This window comes from Hyperoodon ampullatus, assembly GCF_949752795.1.
Source record: "Hyperoodon ampullatus genome assembly, chromosome: 13".
In the NCBI taxonomy this organism is placed as follows: domain Eukaryota; kingdom Metazoa; phylum Chordata; class Mammalia; order Artiodactyla; family Ziphiidae; genus Hyperoodon; species Hyperoodon ampullatus.
In genome coordinates this window covers 40,681,674-40,699,114 of record NC_136926.1, presented here as the reverse complement: position 1 = coordinate 40,699,114, position 17,441 = coordinate 40,681,674, and the positions used below count along the sequence as shown (strand labels likewise).

General features: G+C 45.3%; 1 protein-coding gene across 1 annotated transcript in view; it reads left to right on the top strand.

Annotated features, from left to right (window-relative positions):
* The window catches only part of TMEM241 (transmembrane protein 241), a gene marked incomplete at both ends in the record, with an annotated part of 103,171 nt that overhangs the window by 43,768 nt on the left and 41,962 nt on the right, over positions 1 to 17,441 (top strand). The window contains 5 exons of the mRNA XM_079717441.1: positions 2,444 to 2,495; positions 4,912 to 4,960; positions 6,095 to 6,140; positions 7,260 to 7,295; positions 10,540 to 10,574. Of these exons, the coding sequence (XP_079573567.1) occupies positions 2,444 to 2,495; positions 4,912 to 4,960; positions 6,095 to 6,140; positions 7,260 to 7,295; positions 10,540 to 10,574 (218 nt within the window). The remainder of the gene's footprint in view (positions 1 to 2,443; positions 2,496 to 4,911; positions 4,961 to 6,094; positions 6,141 to 7,259; positions 7,296 to 10,539; positions 10,575 to 17,441) is intronic.

Sequence of the window (17,441 nt, the reverse complement as noted above, 5' to 3'; positions counted from 1 at the left end):
ACACTTGGCACTTCTCCCCTCAGCCCTGAGGGCTTGTCTGCTTGAGGGGGATCTAACGCTCATTGCCTGTGGATGGGGAAGCATCCCGCATCCTCTAAAGCCTCTGTCCACTGCAGGCAGACACCAAAGCCATGAGGGTTCTCCTCTCCCCCAGCCTACAACCTGCCTATTCCTGTACAGTCCCAGAAACCCTCCTGGACAACCTCCCTCCTCTCACCCCACCCTGACCTCCGAATCCCTCAGCAGTCGGGTGCCAGGGAATTGTCTCAAGGCTGTTTGAGTGTGTGCCTTTAAAGTTGGCGAGGCTATAGGAGTGGGTGGACTGGAGTGGTTAGAACCTGTCCCATGTTGTCCTGCCCTTCCTGAGGCCCTGAGGCCCCAGCTCTGAGGATTCCTCTGTACCCATCCTCCTGCCTCAGGCCCAGCAGCCATGCTAGTCTTTTAAGGGTTACACACTATGTGTGATGACAACAGTGAGGACTGTGTGTGTGTGTGGGGGGGGGGTTGTGGACAGAATTGATTAGCATCACTATTGCCAGCCTACTTAGGTTATGAGTATCAGGTGGTTGTGTATTACATATATATATGTAAGTAATACAGAATTTGATACATATATAGAACATATACTGGTGTGAGATGTCATATGATAATGTCCCCTAACAGTGAAAATGCTGTATTCACTGCCCCTGTTTATGTCTTTGATCCTTTGCCGTTCGCCGCGTAATGCAATGGTCAGAAGGGACCCAACCCTGAATATGTTGTTGCATCATAAAATGGAAAGAGGGGGAAAGAGCATGTGGTCCTTTGGGTTTTGTGTTTTCTGGTGCCTTTCTTTAGGAGGAGAGAATGACTGGCAAAAGCTATAGGCCAAGATATTTTGGTATATGAAGCCCATATACCATCTAAAAACCACTGATTTCTAAGCCAAAAAGTATCTCCAAATCGACTTTCTAATGAATGAGAAAATATGAAAATATTGTGATTGGCAATGTTACTTTTTTGTGCAAGAATTATAAAAAAACCTTTTATTATGGAAATTTCTAAACAGATATAAAAGTAGACAGAACAGTATAATGAAGCTCTGTAGACTCATCCCCCAGATTCAATAGTTTTCAACTTAAGCCTCTACCCAACGCCTCATTTCAGCAAATCCCAGGCATTGTAGCATTTCAGCCATAAATATTTTGGTATGTATAAGAGATTTTTTTCTAATGAAACTTTTTTTTGTTTGTTTTATTTTATTATTATTTTTTTTGGCCACGCTTCATGGCTTGCAGGATCTTCGTTCCCCAACCAGGGACTGAACCCCTGCCCTTGGCAGTGAAAGCGCCGAGTCCTAACTACTGGACCGCCAGGGAATTCCCTTACTTGGGAAAAAGTTTAAACCGATAGAAAAGCTGCAAGAATATTATAATGAACTCCCATATACCTTTTATCTAGATTCACCCACTGATAACGTTTTTTGTATTTGCTTTCTTTCTCTCTCCATATATACATATATACATATATATCCCATAAAATATGAAGAGTATATACATAATTATTCTTACTCTTATTTTTTTCTGAACCATTTGAGAATAAGCTGCAGGGGTTGTGACTCTACCCCTAAATACTGCAAAGCGTATCTCCTAAAACTACGAAGCTCTTGTATAACCACGGTGCAATGATTAAGTTTAGAAAATTAACATCGGATACAATACTGTTATGTAATATTGAGTCGATGTTCAAATTTGGCCAATTATCCCGATATTGTCTTTTATAGCAATCTCTTCCCCCAAAGATGTCATGTCTCTTTCATATCCTTTAATCTGGAACAGTTTCTCGACATTTTATTGCCTTTCATTGCCTTCATAGTTTGAATAGTGTAAGCCCATTGTTTTGCGGACTATCCCTGAATTTGGGTTTGTCTCAGTGTTTCCTTGTGATTCAGTCCAGGTTATGCGTATTTGGCAGGAATACCACATGAGTGACGTTGTGCCCTTCTCAGTACATCATATCAGGAGGCACATGATGTAGCTCTGTCCCACTATTGGAGATGTTAAGTTTGATCATTTGGATAAGGCGATAAGTTTGTAATGTGCTTTCCGTGGTGTTTTCTTATTGGTAAGCGGAATAACTGTAGTCTGCTTGCCCAATTTTCCACTAGTGTATTTTTGGGGATCGGTAGTTTAAAGAAGCCTCCTTTTATATATACTGTTTTTCTCGAGTGAGCCAGCTGTGGTTTTGCACATGTCCTGCAAATGCCTGTCTCTGGGAAGATGGCTCGCCGAGCCCCAGAGACACGGGTAGTGAGTTTCTCAGAGGATGAACGGGGGAATTGGATGTGGTCTCGCGAGATCTTTGCCTCATCCGAGCTCTAGTCCGTGTATTTCAATCTCCACACTCTCCGCGACTCACCCCTGATGTTGACGAGTGAAGCTGCGTGTTTACCTCCTCTCCACAGTGCCCTCTTCCTCCTGGCTGCCGCAGGGTGCCTGCCCTTCAACGACTCCCAGGTGAGTTCAGGCAGACTCACTTTGCCTTCCAGGTATCTCTGAAGCCTGCGTGGATGAGCAGAATTTCCGAATCTTTCCTTTGAGAAGCAGGATAACCCTGGCCTATACAAAGGCATGTAAAAGCGAACTTTCGGGGCCCTAGGGCACTTTTTGGCCAGGCCAACACCTCTCCTCAGGCCTCTGCCTTCTCCCAAGGCTGCAGCAGGGGAGCCCGCAGACCTCGGGCCTCTGGGTGCCGCGATGGGGGCGGTCCACCCTCTGTACGTGCTGGGAGGACCTGCACATCCAAATGACTCCAGCCCCACACACGGAGGCGAAGTTGATTTTCTTTTCCCCTCATCCCAAGGGCCTCATCTGCACAGTGATTTTCACTTTGTCAGACTGAGTTTTTCTTTATTAGGCACTGAGAACCCACCCCACCTCCAGGAGTCATCTCCTTTCGGGCTCTTTTTTTTTCTTTCTTTTCTTCCCCAGCATTTATTCAGTTCCCATCAAGTGTCAGGCACCGAGCCAGGCTCTGGGGGGCACAAGGAGGAATTGCCGTCATCCAGGCAGAAGTGGGAGTCTAGTCAGAGCAAAGGGGAGGGGGCAGACGATGAACAGATCATTATAACACAGGGACGCCAGGGCTCTGTCCGGGCAGGTGTGGGATCCTTTGAGGCTCAGAGCAGGAGTAGGGAGCAATTATAGGGAGCTTGCTGTGTGCCAGGCTCTGTGCCAATGCTTTAGTGCCTTATTTTATTTAATCTCACAGCAATTCCACAAGGGTAGCAGCTATTATTATCTCCATTTCATAGTTGAAGAATAGCGAGGCCCGAAAGGTCACCAACTAACAAATAAGTGGGGATTTTAAAATTTAACCCAGCTCTTTCTTTTTTCTTTCTTTCTTTCTTTTTTTTTTTTTTTTTGCGGTACGCGGGCCTCTCACTGTTGCGGCCTCTCCCGTTGCAGAGCACAGGCTCCGGATGCACAGGCTCAGCGGCCATGGCTCACAGGCCCAGCCGCTCCGCGGCATGTGGGATCCTCCCGGACCAGGGCACAAACCTGCGTCCCCTGCATCGGCAGGCGGACTCTCAACCACTGCGCCACCAGGGAAGCCCCTCTTTTTTAAGTCACTGATCCTTTATTTTGTTGCAGTTAATATATCAAGTGTTAGTAACATGAAAGCTATCATATATTGAACACTGTGTGCCAGGCACTGTGCTAAGATCTGTATACTCTGTTTCATTTAATTCTCACAACAAACCTTGAATAGTTAGGATTCCTATTTTACAGAAGAAGAAACAGACTTAGATTAAAATATTTTTTTCAGCTGCTTGGTATAGTCAGTGTATAGATGGTGGCACAACCAGTCTTCAAACCTGGACTTGTCTGCCTCCAAAAGACATGTTTTTAATTACCATGCTAGTTTATAGCAGATGGGCAATAGTCTTTTGGATGTGAGGAAGGGAAGGGGGCAAGAGAATTAACCCGGATCTTTCTGATGATGGAGCCAGGCTCTGCTTACTGTACCTAAATCTTGAAGGGTGAGGAGGAGCAACCCAGGAGAAGAAGGCAGGTATGGACAGAGCCCTGGAGGTGTCCTGAGTGGCCTGTGATTCAACTTTATTGAGCACCTACTATGTGTGCGTCCCTGGGCAAATTCCTGCCCTCTTGGAATTAATCATCTAGTGCGGGGTGGAGACAGAGACAGGTCACAAGTAAAACAGAGTGTGTCGGGCCTCCCTGGTGGCGCAGTGGTTGAGAGTCCACCTGCCGATGCAGGGGATATGGGTTCGTGCCCCGGTCCGGGAGGATCCCATATGCCGCGGAGCGGCTGGGCCCGTGAGCCATGGCCGCTGAGCCTGCGCGTCCGGAGCCTGTGCTCCGCAACGGGAGAGGCCACAACAGTGAGACGCCTGCGTACCGCAAAAAGAAAACCCAAAAAAACCACAGTGTCAGGTGAGATAAATGGAAAAAGGAAGGGAAGAAGAGGCGGGAGTGCCCCTCAGCTGAGTTGGCCAGGGACGTGCAAGTTCTCTTTCTCTGGAGGGGGATGGGCAGTGGATGGGACTGGTTGGGTTGACAGGAGCTTGTCATAGGGATTCTTGGGTGTCCTGAGTTTGGATTTCATCCTGAAGTCACTGGGGCATGGCTGGATGATTTTAAACAATAGGCGGCACCATCAGGTCTACTTTTTAGAGATGCAGTGCTGGGGAGTGGGGGGGATGGGGAAAGAGATGCTAGAGGCAGGGAGCCCTGTTAGGAAATGTTGTAGGCAACTGGGTGAGAAATAAGGAGGGACTGGCCCAAGGCCCTAGAGTCCTGTCTGGCACCATGCCTGGCACTGTGCGTTGACATTTAGTGTTTCTGATCATCATGCTGGATCCTGTTTGTCTGTACTTACAGCCATTTTTTTTTTCATCTTGTGTTACAGTTCGATCCAGATGGTTATTTCTGGGCTGTAATTCACTTATTCTGCGTAGGTAAGGGTTTTTAAATAAATTTATTTATTTATTTATTCATTTTGGGCTGTGTTGGGTCTTTGTTGCTGTGTGGGCTTTCCTCTAGTTCCAGCGAGTGGGGGCTACTCTTCATGCGGTGCGTGGGCTTCTCACTGCGGTGGCTTCTCTTATTGCAGAGCATGGGCTCTAGGTGCACGGGCTTCAGTAGTTGTGGCTCGCGGGCTCTAGAGCGCAGGCTCAGTAGTTGTGGCGCACGGGCTTAGTTGCTCCGCGACATGTGGGATCATCCCGGACCAGGGCTTGAACCCGTGTCCCCTGCATCGACAGGTGGATTCTCAACCACTGTGCCACCAGGGAAGCCCTGTCGGTAAGTTTTTACAGAAGTCCTACTGAAACAATTGAGACTTACTATTCCTTATCATGTATCCACTTTTTAGTGATCCTGGACAATAGGAAGATGAAATCCAAGGTGTCAAGGTTAAAATTAGATGGGCATTTTTCTGGTTTGATTTTTCTGTTTTGGAGTTTTCCTGAAATGTTTGCAGTTTCCATAGAGTCTCGCCTTTCTCATGACAAACATTAATTAACTCGCCAGGGCCCAGGTTTTGCTTGCTCAAATCCACTTGTGCAGTGCTGGTTGGTCTTCTCTAAAAATGGTGAGAAGAGATCCAGATCCAGAGGTTTGTGTCAAAAACACTCTCTTTCAGCAGTATACCAAAAAAAAAAAAAAAAAAAAATTAACTGGGTGAAATAAAAGGACCATCTACTTTATTTCAAACCAGTGTTTCCTATCTGTAGTCTTAGGGGAAAAACAGTGCCCTGACTTTGTGACACATGGGTCAGAAGTCCAGCGGTGTTTCTCATGTGCACCATCAAAGGAAATCCAGGCTTAACAATCCTGTTAATTGTGTCCTTTTGGGGACCACGAGCCTTTCCAGCCCAGCACTCTCTCTATGAACTGCATCATCTGGGGGATTATCGAATGTGCATCCTTGAAATTCTCCAAAGTGCTCTTGGTCGCCCCCTATTGGCTGAAGGTGACCCTTGCAGGGAGGAGGGACCCTTCTCCCTGCGGGTTTCATGCTTCCCATGAAGCACCAGCCGCCCCCTCCACAGAATGCCTCGTGCCAGTGACTTGTGTTGCTTCCTTTCCAGGGGCTTATAAGATACTACAGAAATTCCAGAAACCCAACGCATTAAGGTAAACTTTTAAAGTTTGGTGAGTTGTCCTTTGGTTAAAGGAAAGGGGTGAGACCCACGGGGTCGTGAGCTTCTTCCATCAGCTAGAGACTCCATGAGTCCAGGATGGAGGGAGGGCAGCAGGCCGGGTCCATCAGTACCTGAACCATTGCCAGCAATGTGCAAAGAGCCTGGAAGTCTCTCTCCTCTTCCTTCAAGGCGGCCCTTTAGATGACATTTTGACAAAAATGGCGTGACCAGCTGCCTTGGGCCCCAGTTCACTTCCTCCGGCTCAGAGGCACAAGTCTTTTTTCTTGTTTCTCCAACCCCTTCCTAACTTTAGACCCAGAAGCCTCCCCTGTCACCAGCTCTGTTCTGGGATAAAATGAGGCCTTTGTTGAGGGCAGTCAGTGGAACAGAGTTACTGAATGTAAATGAAAAAGATGAGAATTCAGGCCTTGGTTGGGCTGGAGCCGCCAGGTCAGAGCCTTCCACTGGCCAGCTGGCCCCTGGGTTTCGGGGCCGTCTGAGGCCCACAAAGAAAGGTCTGAAGGGACTGCCTCCTGGGAGAAGGTTATACATGCTGAGGGTATGTGATGGGTCCCTAGAGCACCATTTTTCTTTGAATAAAGTGTTTTTTCAGCAAGAAGCCAGTAGAGTTGTTAGATAAAATACAGGATACCCAGGTAAATTTGAATTTCAGAGAAGCAGCGAATAATTTTTTTAGTTTAAGTATGTTTCATGCAATATTTGGATATCATACTTACACTAAAACATTATTCTTTATGTGAATTTCAGATTTATTTGGGTGTCCTGTATTTTTATTTGTCAAGTATGGTAGCCCTAGAAGCCAGTCCAGTGACCTGAGAGAGCTGACACTCCTTTTAAAATGGCAAATGTACACATAATCGGCCACAAGTGAAAAATGCATGTGATAGTACTAAATTGGAAATGTTTTAAAAAATGAGCCAGGAAATGGTTTTGAATATAAAGTACTTTTCTTAGTGTTTATTAATGATTTATAAATGTAGGAACTTGTACATAGATCTAATTTATTAATGGAAGAAAATGACTATTTTGTGTATGTTAAACACTTATATTATTTCACCTTTTATGGTTTTTTTTTTTCCTCATTTCTTAGTGACATTGACCAGCAGTACTTAAACTATCTATTCAGGTAAAATATAATTTAAATTTTCAAAGAATAACTCATATTCTTCTAGAGCTAATGGATTTTTATTTTCCAATAATGTATATATTTTCTATTAATTCATTTTTTAATTGGAGTATAGTTTATTTATGACGTTGTGTTAGTTTCTGCTGTACAGCAAAGTCAGTCAGTTATATCCAGTAATATTTTGATAAGGGAGATCTGAGCCAGTGTGCCTGCCTGCCAGGAAGGCAAGCTAAATAACTGGTGAGATGATCAGAATTGCGGAGACTAAATAGTAGTCCTGCCGTTAGGCCAGGCAAGAAGGGCTTCCATCCAGCCCCGCACTTCAGAGAGCCATGCCTCTCCCCAAGGCATTTGGAGTCTGTAAGGCTAAGAGCCCACACCCTTCCTTCTAGACTGGGCCTTGGAATTTCCTACCCAAGTGGATTCCAAGGCCTCCCTGGGTCTGTCTTCTTAATTCATTCCGAGACCCAATGGATGTCCAAAGAAAGGCTGTTAGTATGAGGGATGTACATGGAGGGTGGGCTTGCAGACTGAGGTGTCCACACACACATGTTTGAGGTCCTCGGGTGCAGGATGGAGCCTGGTGTTGGGAGAGAAGAGGGTGCACTGGGAGCCGGGAGCCAGAGGCAGGATGTCCCCACACTAACACCTTCTGACAAGAAGCTCCAAGGACTCCAAGAATTCTAAATTTTAGTCTGGACTTTCAGGTTGCTTTGAAGGTGTATTTGTTAAGGTAGGATGAAGTTTGAGGCTTGATTTATAATCTGTAAGTGTAGTATATGGATTTCCATTTGTACCGTTGCCCCAAGCCGAGTAAAGAATAGGGGTTGGCTGCTAAATAGAATAGCTGGGGAGTTTTCTTGCATTCTGAGAGTCTCACATGGTGCACTGAGGGACCTAATTGAGAAAGTGAGGTTTTGCTCTCTAGAACTCAAGTTTGCCTAATGCAACAACATTCAGTCCAGAGGACCAAGGTTGGAGAGGTGCCTCTCAGCCTTTGGCCACATGGATTTCTGCAGGAAGTTAGCTTAAAACGTTCAAGAGCTGTGTTCTCTACCTACAGGTAAAGTTCCTAAATATCTTAGTATTTATGAAAATGCCTTTTTGAAGACAGGATTCAACCCAAACATAGCTGGGGCCTCTTTTGTACTCAGTGGAACAGTCATTAGTTCCACTCTGCTCAGACCCACCAGCTGCCTTTTCAAGAGATGTTTCTGAAAATGCAGAAGACTCTTGGTGTTTGAAATGTTTCCATGACATCGGACTACTTTAGACAGTTCTTTTTCCCCACAGAGCTTATAGCCAAGGCGAGCAGCAGAGGGTTTTGGGGGTGGAAAAAAACAGCCACTGTGACCCCCAGCTAGTTCTCCTGCCCTCCCCCCTCCCCACCCTCCCCCGTGTGAGGGTTTCACTACCTGGGAGCCAGGTGCTCAAGGCTTCCTGCCTCAGCCCACTGCACACCCCGCCAAAGCCACGCTGCTGTTTCCACGTCTTCTTTCAGTACAAGTGATGAAGATGAGCCAGGGCTGAGATTCGATTTCCCACAGGCCCTGGGTATCAGCCTCCAGACATCTGCATTCACTCAGCTCTGTAGGGCAGCTGTGCCTGTAGGTGCCAGCCCAGAGCTCTGCTTGCTGGTTTGATCTCTCTCTGCTGGTTTGAAAACATAGGGAGAACCTGCTATGTATCTGGCCCTGCTAAATATGTGAGCTCCAAAGATGAATAAAATATGGGATTAGGATTAGGAGGGTGTAACTCTATATTTACAAAATTCAGACATGGACTAGAGAGCCAACTCTTTTATTTAATTATCTCTTAGTTTTAACTCCCTAGTGTTTTCTTTTAGAGTCACCCTTTGGGATGATTCCAATGATGGCATTTGGGATACCATGTCAGGCCCTGGGAGATGTTTTGGGATGGAAAGGGGCCCCTCACATCCTGCCGTAGGAGCAATAACTTCGGCTGCTGAAGTTGAAGCTGAAAGGGGATCCAGCGAGATAGAATAATGGAGAATGTACAGGGTATGTGTTTTCCGGAGAAAGAAGAGACAGCAAGCAGACGCCCATGAGAAGGACAGGAAATCTCCAGTCTTGTCTGTAGTGTGTGTATTGTTTTACAGCTAGCTGCCTGTAAACCCTTGTCTCACAAACCTACAACTTCCGAATGACCAGAATGTGACTATTCTTATGGCCGTTGTCACAACCCTCCTCTCCTCCTGCCTCTTTCTGTGATGCTGCTCCTCTGAAAACCATCAGAAAAACAGAAATGATGCTGGGAGATAACCCAAGAGCAGGGCAGGGCTGAGGAGCTAACATTGGTTTCCCTGGCTATCATGTCACCAACTGGAGATTTGTGGCAGTGGTTCCTGATCCTGGTACTTTATAGCTTCCGGGAGCCATAACAAATAAAAACAATGGATGCCCGGACCATACCCTTAGAGATTCTAGCCAGGATGTTACACTATTTGGATGTGTATCCAGGGTTAAGAACCAGAGCAGGCCATCCAGCGCTTTAAGAAAACTTTCCTTCTTATATTTGAATTAGAAGTTTCATTCCTAACCTCCAACTAAATCAGCTGCCTGCGTGGCATGAGTTTTGATGGAAGAGGGTATGGAACGTGGGCTTAGGACCGCACAAAGGCACTTGTAGACAGGCGCCGGGAGATGGGACAGGTTTCCAGAGATGAAGATGGGAGAGAGTCAAGCACAGGTATGGCCTGCATCATCCCATACAGCATCAACTGCAAATTGGTCCAGGTAGTTTTCAGACACAGGGTGGATGGCATGGGTCATTTTGTGGGCTAGCTTCCTGGAAATTTGCCTATTCTTCTGTGTAGTTAATTTTGTGATTTAGCTCACCCAAATAGATTTAGCTCACATTCAACAGCTAACATTTAGGCTGCAGCCTATTTGTAATTTAGACTCTGCTTTGTTTAGCTGACAGATACTCTCTGTAGATTAGGTGAATATGATAATCATTAGTGGCAGGGCTGACCCTCCAAGAGGGGCACGGACCCTCAGAGTCCATCACAGGGGAAATCCAGCCCTCTTGCCAAAACCTGAGGCATTTCAGGAGATTCTCACTCTCTCCCTGACAAGTTGGATTTAGGCAGAATGAGACCATTCAGTGCAGATAGTTTGCTTTTAGGCAAATCTCACTATTTCCAAGTAGAATGGGTGAAAATGGATGTTGTATTCTCAGTGCTGGGGAAGCTTCTTTCACGAGTCTGCTGTTTCTTTTTCAGTGTGGTGCTCCTGGCATTTGCATCTCACCCCACAGGTAAACATCATTTTGTTTGTTTATTTGTGTATCTTACATTGCCCATTCGACCCAGTGCTCTGACTCTGGTTATATCTCTCTCTCTTTTTTTTTTTAATATTTATTTATTTATTTTTGACTGTGTTGGGTCTTCGTTTCTGTGCGAGGGCTTTCTCTAGTTGCGGCGAGCGGGGGCCACTCTTCATCGCGGTGCGTGGGCCTCTCACTATTGCGGCCTCCCTTGTTGCGGAGCACAGGCTCCAGACGCACAGGCTCAGTAATTGTGGCTCACGGGCCTAGCCGCTCTGCGGCATGTGGGATCTTCCCAGACCAGGGCTCGAACCCATGTCCCCTGCATTGGCAGGCAGATTCTCAACCACTGCGCCACCAGGGAAACCCCTGGTTACATCTCTGAGGGAAATTTTGTAACAGAATGTAGCTGCCTTCCAGGGTGTCAAACTTAAGGGTGAGGAATGGCCCACATACTTGAAACTGTTATTAGTATCCCGTTATGGATTTCTTGCCCATGAATTTAACCTTTTTCCATCTTTTGTTGTTGACGGTTTCATCTGGTGCAGTCTCAGGTGTACAGGCAGGTTTATTATCTGCCAAATAAACTAGTGCTTGCTTTGTCCTTTCCTAAAATTCTCCCTTCAAGCATCCAGAATTGCTCTTCAATCCTAGGGCTAAAGATTTGGTGGAGAAGTTCAAATTGCGCCTATTTCTCAGTGACATCCTTTTATACATTTTTATCATATATTGTCATCTAGTTTTCATAATTCCAGATTAAAGAAGTCATTTTAAAACTTACCTTCACCCATATATACACTGATATGTATAAAATAGATAACTAATAAGAACCTGCTGTATAAAAAATAAATAAATAGAATTAAATTTTTAAAAAAACAGAAAACTTACCTTTACCCTGTTGCTGCCTCATTTACCCTAGAGTTGTTTTCCAAATTCAGGAATTTTCCATAATACTCTATTTCATTGTGTTTTTTTACTTTGAAAGGTTTTGAAGTTGATGCAAAGATAAAGCAAAAATATCTGTGTGCAGCATGGCTGGAAATACACATTTTATTGGTCACACTCCTTAAACTAATGTTTATTGACCTCTGCTATGCATGAGGCATTACCCAAGCCCTCAGGGTCTCAGTCTCTTATCCGGAAATTAAGAAAGGTGGACTGGATTATTTCTGAAGCCCCTTCTAGCTCCCTACTGTGCCCCAAACAGCAACCCCTTTCTGTTTGTGTTTTTAGCTGCTTCAGACTGTTTGAACTAATATCCTCAGGGAACTGCTGATGGTGACTCTGGTCATGTTTCTAGATTGGACATGACATATCCGAACTGCTGTCTCATTAGCATAATTTGAATTACTTTTTCTCCATGAGTGCTTCTACACTTGCCCATACTGAAGCACATCCACTGTTTTCTGCCCACTCCCATAGCCTGAAAACCTATCCTTTGTAAAATTACAAGTCATATGAAACCCTGGTGTTGACCCTAAACATCTACCTGTACCGCTGAGTGTCCGCCTCCAAATCCTGCCTCTCAGCATTCCTTCGTGCAGCCAGAGGGTTGCCACCCAACAGATATTTCAGAGCCTACTAAGTGTCTTCTGCCTTTCAAATAGGTTTTTAATCAAAGACCTTTGGAGAGGGCTTCCCTGGTGGCGCAGTGGTTGAGAGTCCGCCTGCCGATGCAGGGGACACGGGTTCGTGCCCCGGTCCGGGAAGATCCCACATGCCACGGAGAGGCTGGGCCTGTGAGCCATGGCCACTGAGCCTGCGCGTCCGGAGCCTGTGCTCCGTGATGGGAGAGGCCACAACAGTGAGAGGCCCGCTTAAAAAAAAAAAAGACCTTTGGAGAGTCATGCCTGCTGGTTCTTCTTGGTTTACATGTTCATTTTCTCCCTGAGTGATTTCTAGTGGATTTGGGTGAATGATATTCACTTAAAGAAGTCACTCTGCCTTTCACTAAGAGGTTATGCTAGTTCATTTGTTACACTCACGCTTATCAGAACTGGAAGGAACCTTAGTGATTATCCAAGGTGCCACAACATTTTACAAATGAGGAAACTGAAACCCAGAGGAGTTAAGTGATGTGACCAAGATGAGGAGGTGAGTAGCAGAGGGAGACTGGAGTTTAGCTAAAGCTTCCCTGCGAGGGGATGCCCCACAGCCGTAGGGGTCAGGAGTCCTGTGGGCCTCAGTAGCCATCATAGCAGGGCTCAGGCAAAGGCCCCAGGGAAGGTAGGTGTGAGGCTACCTACGAACTGGCGGCAGCCTTCCAGAAGAAGCCGGAGATGTTCATCTATACCAACACCAAGTTGGGTATCTAATCCATGAACATCCCAGGGAAACACTGTGGAACCACACCTACTTTTACGTGAATTAAGTAACAAATACAATTGTCTTTATAAACAGTGCAGTTGTTTATACTGAAGTTGTGTAATGCACAACATTGTGCAGCTCTAAGCAGTGGCCCATTGTTTCAAAAAGCACACAGGTTTGCTCGAGTAGGTAATTAAGGCAGATGGATATGAAGGTAGGAATTTGGTGTGGGAGATAATGGAAGCTGAGAATCTAGAAGACCCCTTGGGGATCAGTTTTTCCCAGCTTTATAAAGCCAGGTCGGTTGCCCTAAACCCTTTGATGGGTCCTGGTGATGTCTTCTCATAGGAGCATAGGTTGATTACAAAATTTAAGCAAATAAAACAGCTGAGGAAAATCTCTTTCCTCTGGAAGTATTCGATGACTGCTCTGATTGGGAAGCTTCAATTCCTGCCAATTTGTTAGCTTTCTCATTGGACCCGTGGGTGGTCCAGCCCATTTTTAAGATAGAACAAACAGCACTTCGTTATTTCCCACTTGCTTATTATAATTTCCATCTGGAATGTCCACTTCAAGGCCTGGGTGTGTGTCATGGAGAGCAGCTTCCTGATTCTCCCACATCTGCACCAATTAAGACACAGTAAGAGTCAGGACCCATGGGTGCAGCCTTTTTTTTTTTTTAAAGGCTCTGTTAATTTCTGATGTTTTAAAACAGGGCTTTATTCTTTTTGGTTTCTTCTTACCTCTTCTTTTTTTACTTGTATCTTCATTATTTTGTAGTACTTTCAAAACATTTTAAAATTGAGATATGATTTACACGTAGGAAATGCACATATCTTAAATGTGCAGCTTGATCAATTTTGACAAATGTATATGCCCATATAACTCACACCTCTATCAAGATATAGAAAGCTTCTGTCACTCCAGAAAGTTTCCTCACGTCCCTTCTTAGTCACTCCCTCTCACCGACCACCAGAAGCCCCTATTGATCTGATTTCTGTTACCATACATAAGTTCTGTCTATTCTAGAGCCTCATATAAATGGAAACACACAGGAAGTATTCTTTTGTGTCTAGCTCTTTCATTCAGCATAGCATTTAGAGATTCATCCAGGTTGTTGGGTGTCTCACTAGTCTATTCTCTTTTATTGCTGACTAGTGTGCCAGTATATGAACCTTTTGTTTATCCATTCACCTGTTGATGCTCACCTGGGACGTTTCCAGTTTGGGGCTGTTATGAATAAAGCTGCCATCAAGATTCTCATACAGTGCTTTTGGTGGACTTATGTTTTAATGTCTCTTGGATAAATATCTAGGAGTAGAATTTCTGAGTCTTACAGTAGATATATGTTTAACTTTTAAAGAAAGTGCCAGTTTTCTAAAGCATTTGTACCATTTTACCCTCCCACCCAACAATGTGTTAGAGTTCCGGTTTCTCCATGTCTTCACCAACATTTGGTGTTGTCTGTCTTACGTTAGCTATTCTACTAGGTGGGTGATGGTCTCTCGGTAGCGCTTTTGACTGAGCAGCCCTTCTCACTCACTCCCGAGTGACTAGAAAGATAGGCTTTCTTGCAGTGCGGATGGTGTGGCTTTGGGTCACCACCTTTGGGGTGCATTGGGATGTAGTGGTAGGTAGGGACCAGGTAGATAGTTCTCCATGTCCTAGGTGCAGACCCTGACACTTTTCCTACTTCAGGCACTGGGTTTGCTTCTTGATGGGTGGGATCTAGTTCCCCTTCTAATCTTTCAGAGTCACAGTTCATGCAGAAGCTCCAAGAATCTTAGAAACTTGCACCCCCAGGACTGCTTTAAGTAATAGTAGAGAAAACAAATTCTTCCTCTGTTTGAAAGTCTGCATTTCATCTTTGTATGGGGTCCCTCTGCTGTGGCATTTTCAAGAGAACACTTCAAGGAACCAGAAGGGCAGGAAGACTTTCGGGAATCTGACCAGAGATGACCTTGTTATGTGGTGTGTCTACTGCTCGTATTGAGATAAAGCAAGCAGTACTAACTACATCCTGGAACTGACCTTCCACTTTTCCACTGACTCTGAGGACTAAAATGTGGTGAGAGGAAATTTTCTTGATGTTCAAGTATCCATTGTTCTTGATGTGGTAAAATTGTGCCACACTTTGCACCGTGGCGATTTCATGCTCCATTGTCTTCAGAGAGATGGGACTCCCTCCCTCACTCAGAGAGTCAGCAGAATTTTAACTGTGGAGCACAGGGATGAAGGCTTAACTCAGACTTCTGTGCATAAGCTGCATGTTGATGCCACAAAGCCTGTTTACAGAGCTTGAACCACTTACTTTGTGCTTAAAGTGTGCATTCTGCACTAGGTGGTGCAGAAGTGTTGTCTTTTGAGCATCTTTACACAGTTTTTAGTTCCTGGGTCTAGTTCTCATGCGGTTGGGGCCAGCTAGCCACATACTGCAACATTTTCGGGGCTATTTTTGTAGCACAGTCATTAACCTTTGCTGTTTAGAGGTTGGTGTGCACCCTCTCTGTTGAAGTAAAAGATGAGGCTGGCTGAAGGCGTCAGGGGGGAAGCACCAGGGGCCAATTTGAGATTGAGGACCAGCAGAGCCAAGTGGAAAGTGTTTGGAACATTCTCTCCAGGGAAAGCAAGAGGGGTTGAAGTCTTCCAGATACTATTGGCTCAGGAGTGCTTGTTATTTGTCAGAGATGGTCCTAACACAGTGGATACAAGTGCTGAGTATAATAGAATCCTTGCTCGCAAGGACTTGATGGCTCTAGAAGGAGAGACAGTCATGCAGTTAACTACATGAGAAATGTGTGGAGGTTTTAGAAATGACTCAAAGAGAAGAGCGAGCTGTTCTCTCTCTTGCTCTCAATAATTTACAGGATGAATTTTTAGGATTTGAGTGAGGATTATTATGCAGCTGGTCCATTCCCTAGGATGGTGATTTTTTTCTTTACCTTCCTTCCTCCCAGTCTACCTCCGCCCACTCCACTGCCCTTCAGACCCCTCCATAGCCTGGGCCGCACCGGGAGTCCAGGTCACCTCCCCTGAATCCTGAGGTCCTGCGTTTAATTTATTCTTCTCTGCTCAGTCCTCCTGATCACACTGACTGCGCTGCAGTTTCTCTCACGCTGAGAGGGCGGTTGGGAAAAAGCCAAGAACCAAGAGCTGCCAAAGAGAGAGAGCAAATCCTCCACGAGCATGCCTTCACCCACCTTACAGGGGGCTGGGGACGCCTGCTAGGATCTGGGCGCTCAGGGTTTCCTCGGCTGTCACTTGTGGGAAAAGGGGCTACAGAAGCAGTGGAGCTCCTCATGCACTGGATGTCTGGGCCTGATGTCAGTTACAAAGTCCCTCCACCAGTATAGGTCCCTAGGAAATGACAGGGGTGTCCAGTGGAGCCGTAGCAGAAAGAGAACAAAAACTCTTAGTCTTTTGTTGGGCTGCACGAAAACCAGATCCTAGGGGACCTCTCCTTTTAGTTAAATACACATACATAGGTACAAACCAAATCAAACAAAATAACAATAGTTATGGTAGAAAAAAGCAACCGTCCAGAGAAGTGGAATTCAGACCTTTCCTTCCCAGTCGATGGTTGAATCATTTGAGATCATTTAGGTACAAGGAAGTGTAGCGATGTGTTGTGTCTTTTGTTCTGAAACTCTTGATTAGTAAGTGTAGTGGTGAAGGATGTTCCACTGCCCCTAACGTGCTGTGAGTACTCAGGAAAATCAACCTTTCTTGCTCCAGTCCATCCAGAACTGAGAGACAGACCGAGGCCCAGGGGTCTGGAAGGTCTGGCGCCTCCAGAATCTCAGAAATTCCAGATTTGGAAGGATTAGGCTATCTGCTGTGGAAATGCTTAATTCCTTTTCTCTGGACATTTTTGGAAGGCTTTCTGCTTTTTTAATCTCCTGACTTCTTGTTTGTGACCAAGTTCAAATTCCAGAGAGGGAAGCGGCCAATATGTGTGATTATTTCCTCTTGCACCAAGTGGAACTAAAAGAATGAACTTACTTCACTAGAAATAAATGTACCCTTTGGACCTTAAACTAAAATGAGTATGCACGGGCGGTTGGCCCCTCCTCTGTTTGTGCAGTAATTAAACACAAAGATGAGAGAAGATGTCAGAGGCATGCGTTCACGATCCTTTTTTAGATATAAGGCAGACAAGAATAGAAGAATCTTAAAAAAAAGATTCTTTTTGTCCTACGCTCTGGGCCAGGGATGGCTGCCTGGTGAAGAGGAAAGATCTTAGGACTTGAAGTCACTGGGGTCCACTTTCTGGCTCAACAGTTAGAGAGCTGTGCAAACGTAAACAAATCACTTCTCTGAGCTGCAGTTAAAATGGGGATAACAAAGCTTCACAGAGTTGTTACAAGGATTGAAAGAGACGATGTTTGGGAAGCTTTTCACACGGGGCCCTGCACAGGGCAAGCTTTCACTAAATGGGTGTTATTATCATCGTACTATTATTATAATAAGACAATGCCAATGACACAGAAACCCTCGAATGCTGGCCAGCTCAACGCTCAGAGGGCTGATGTAATTAAGATCCTTGCCTTG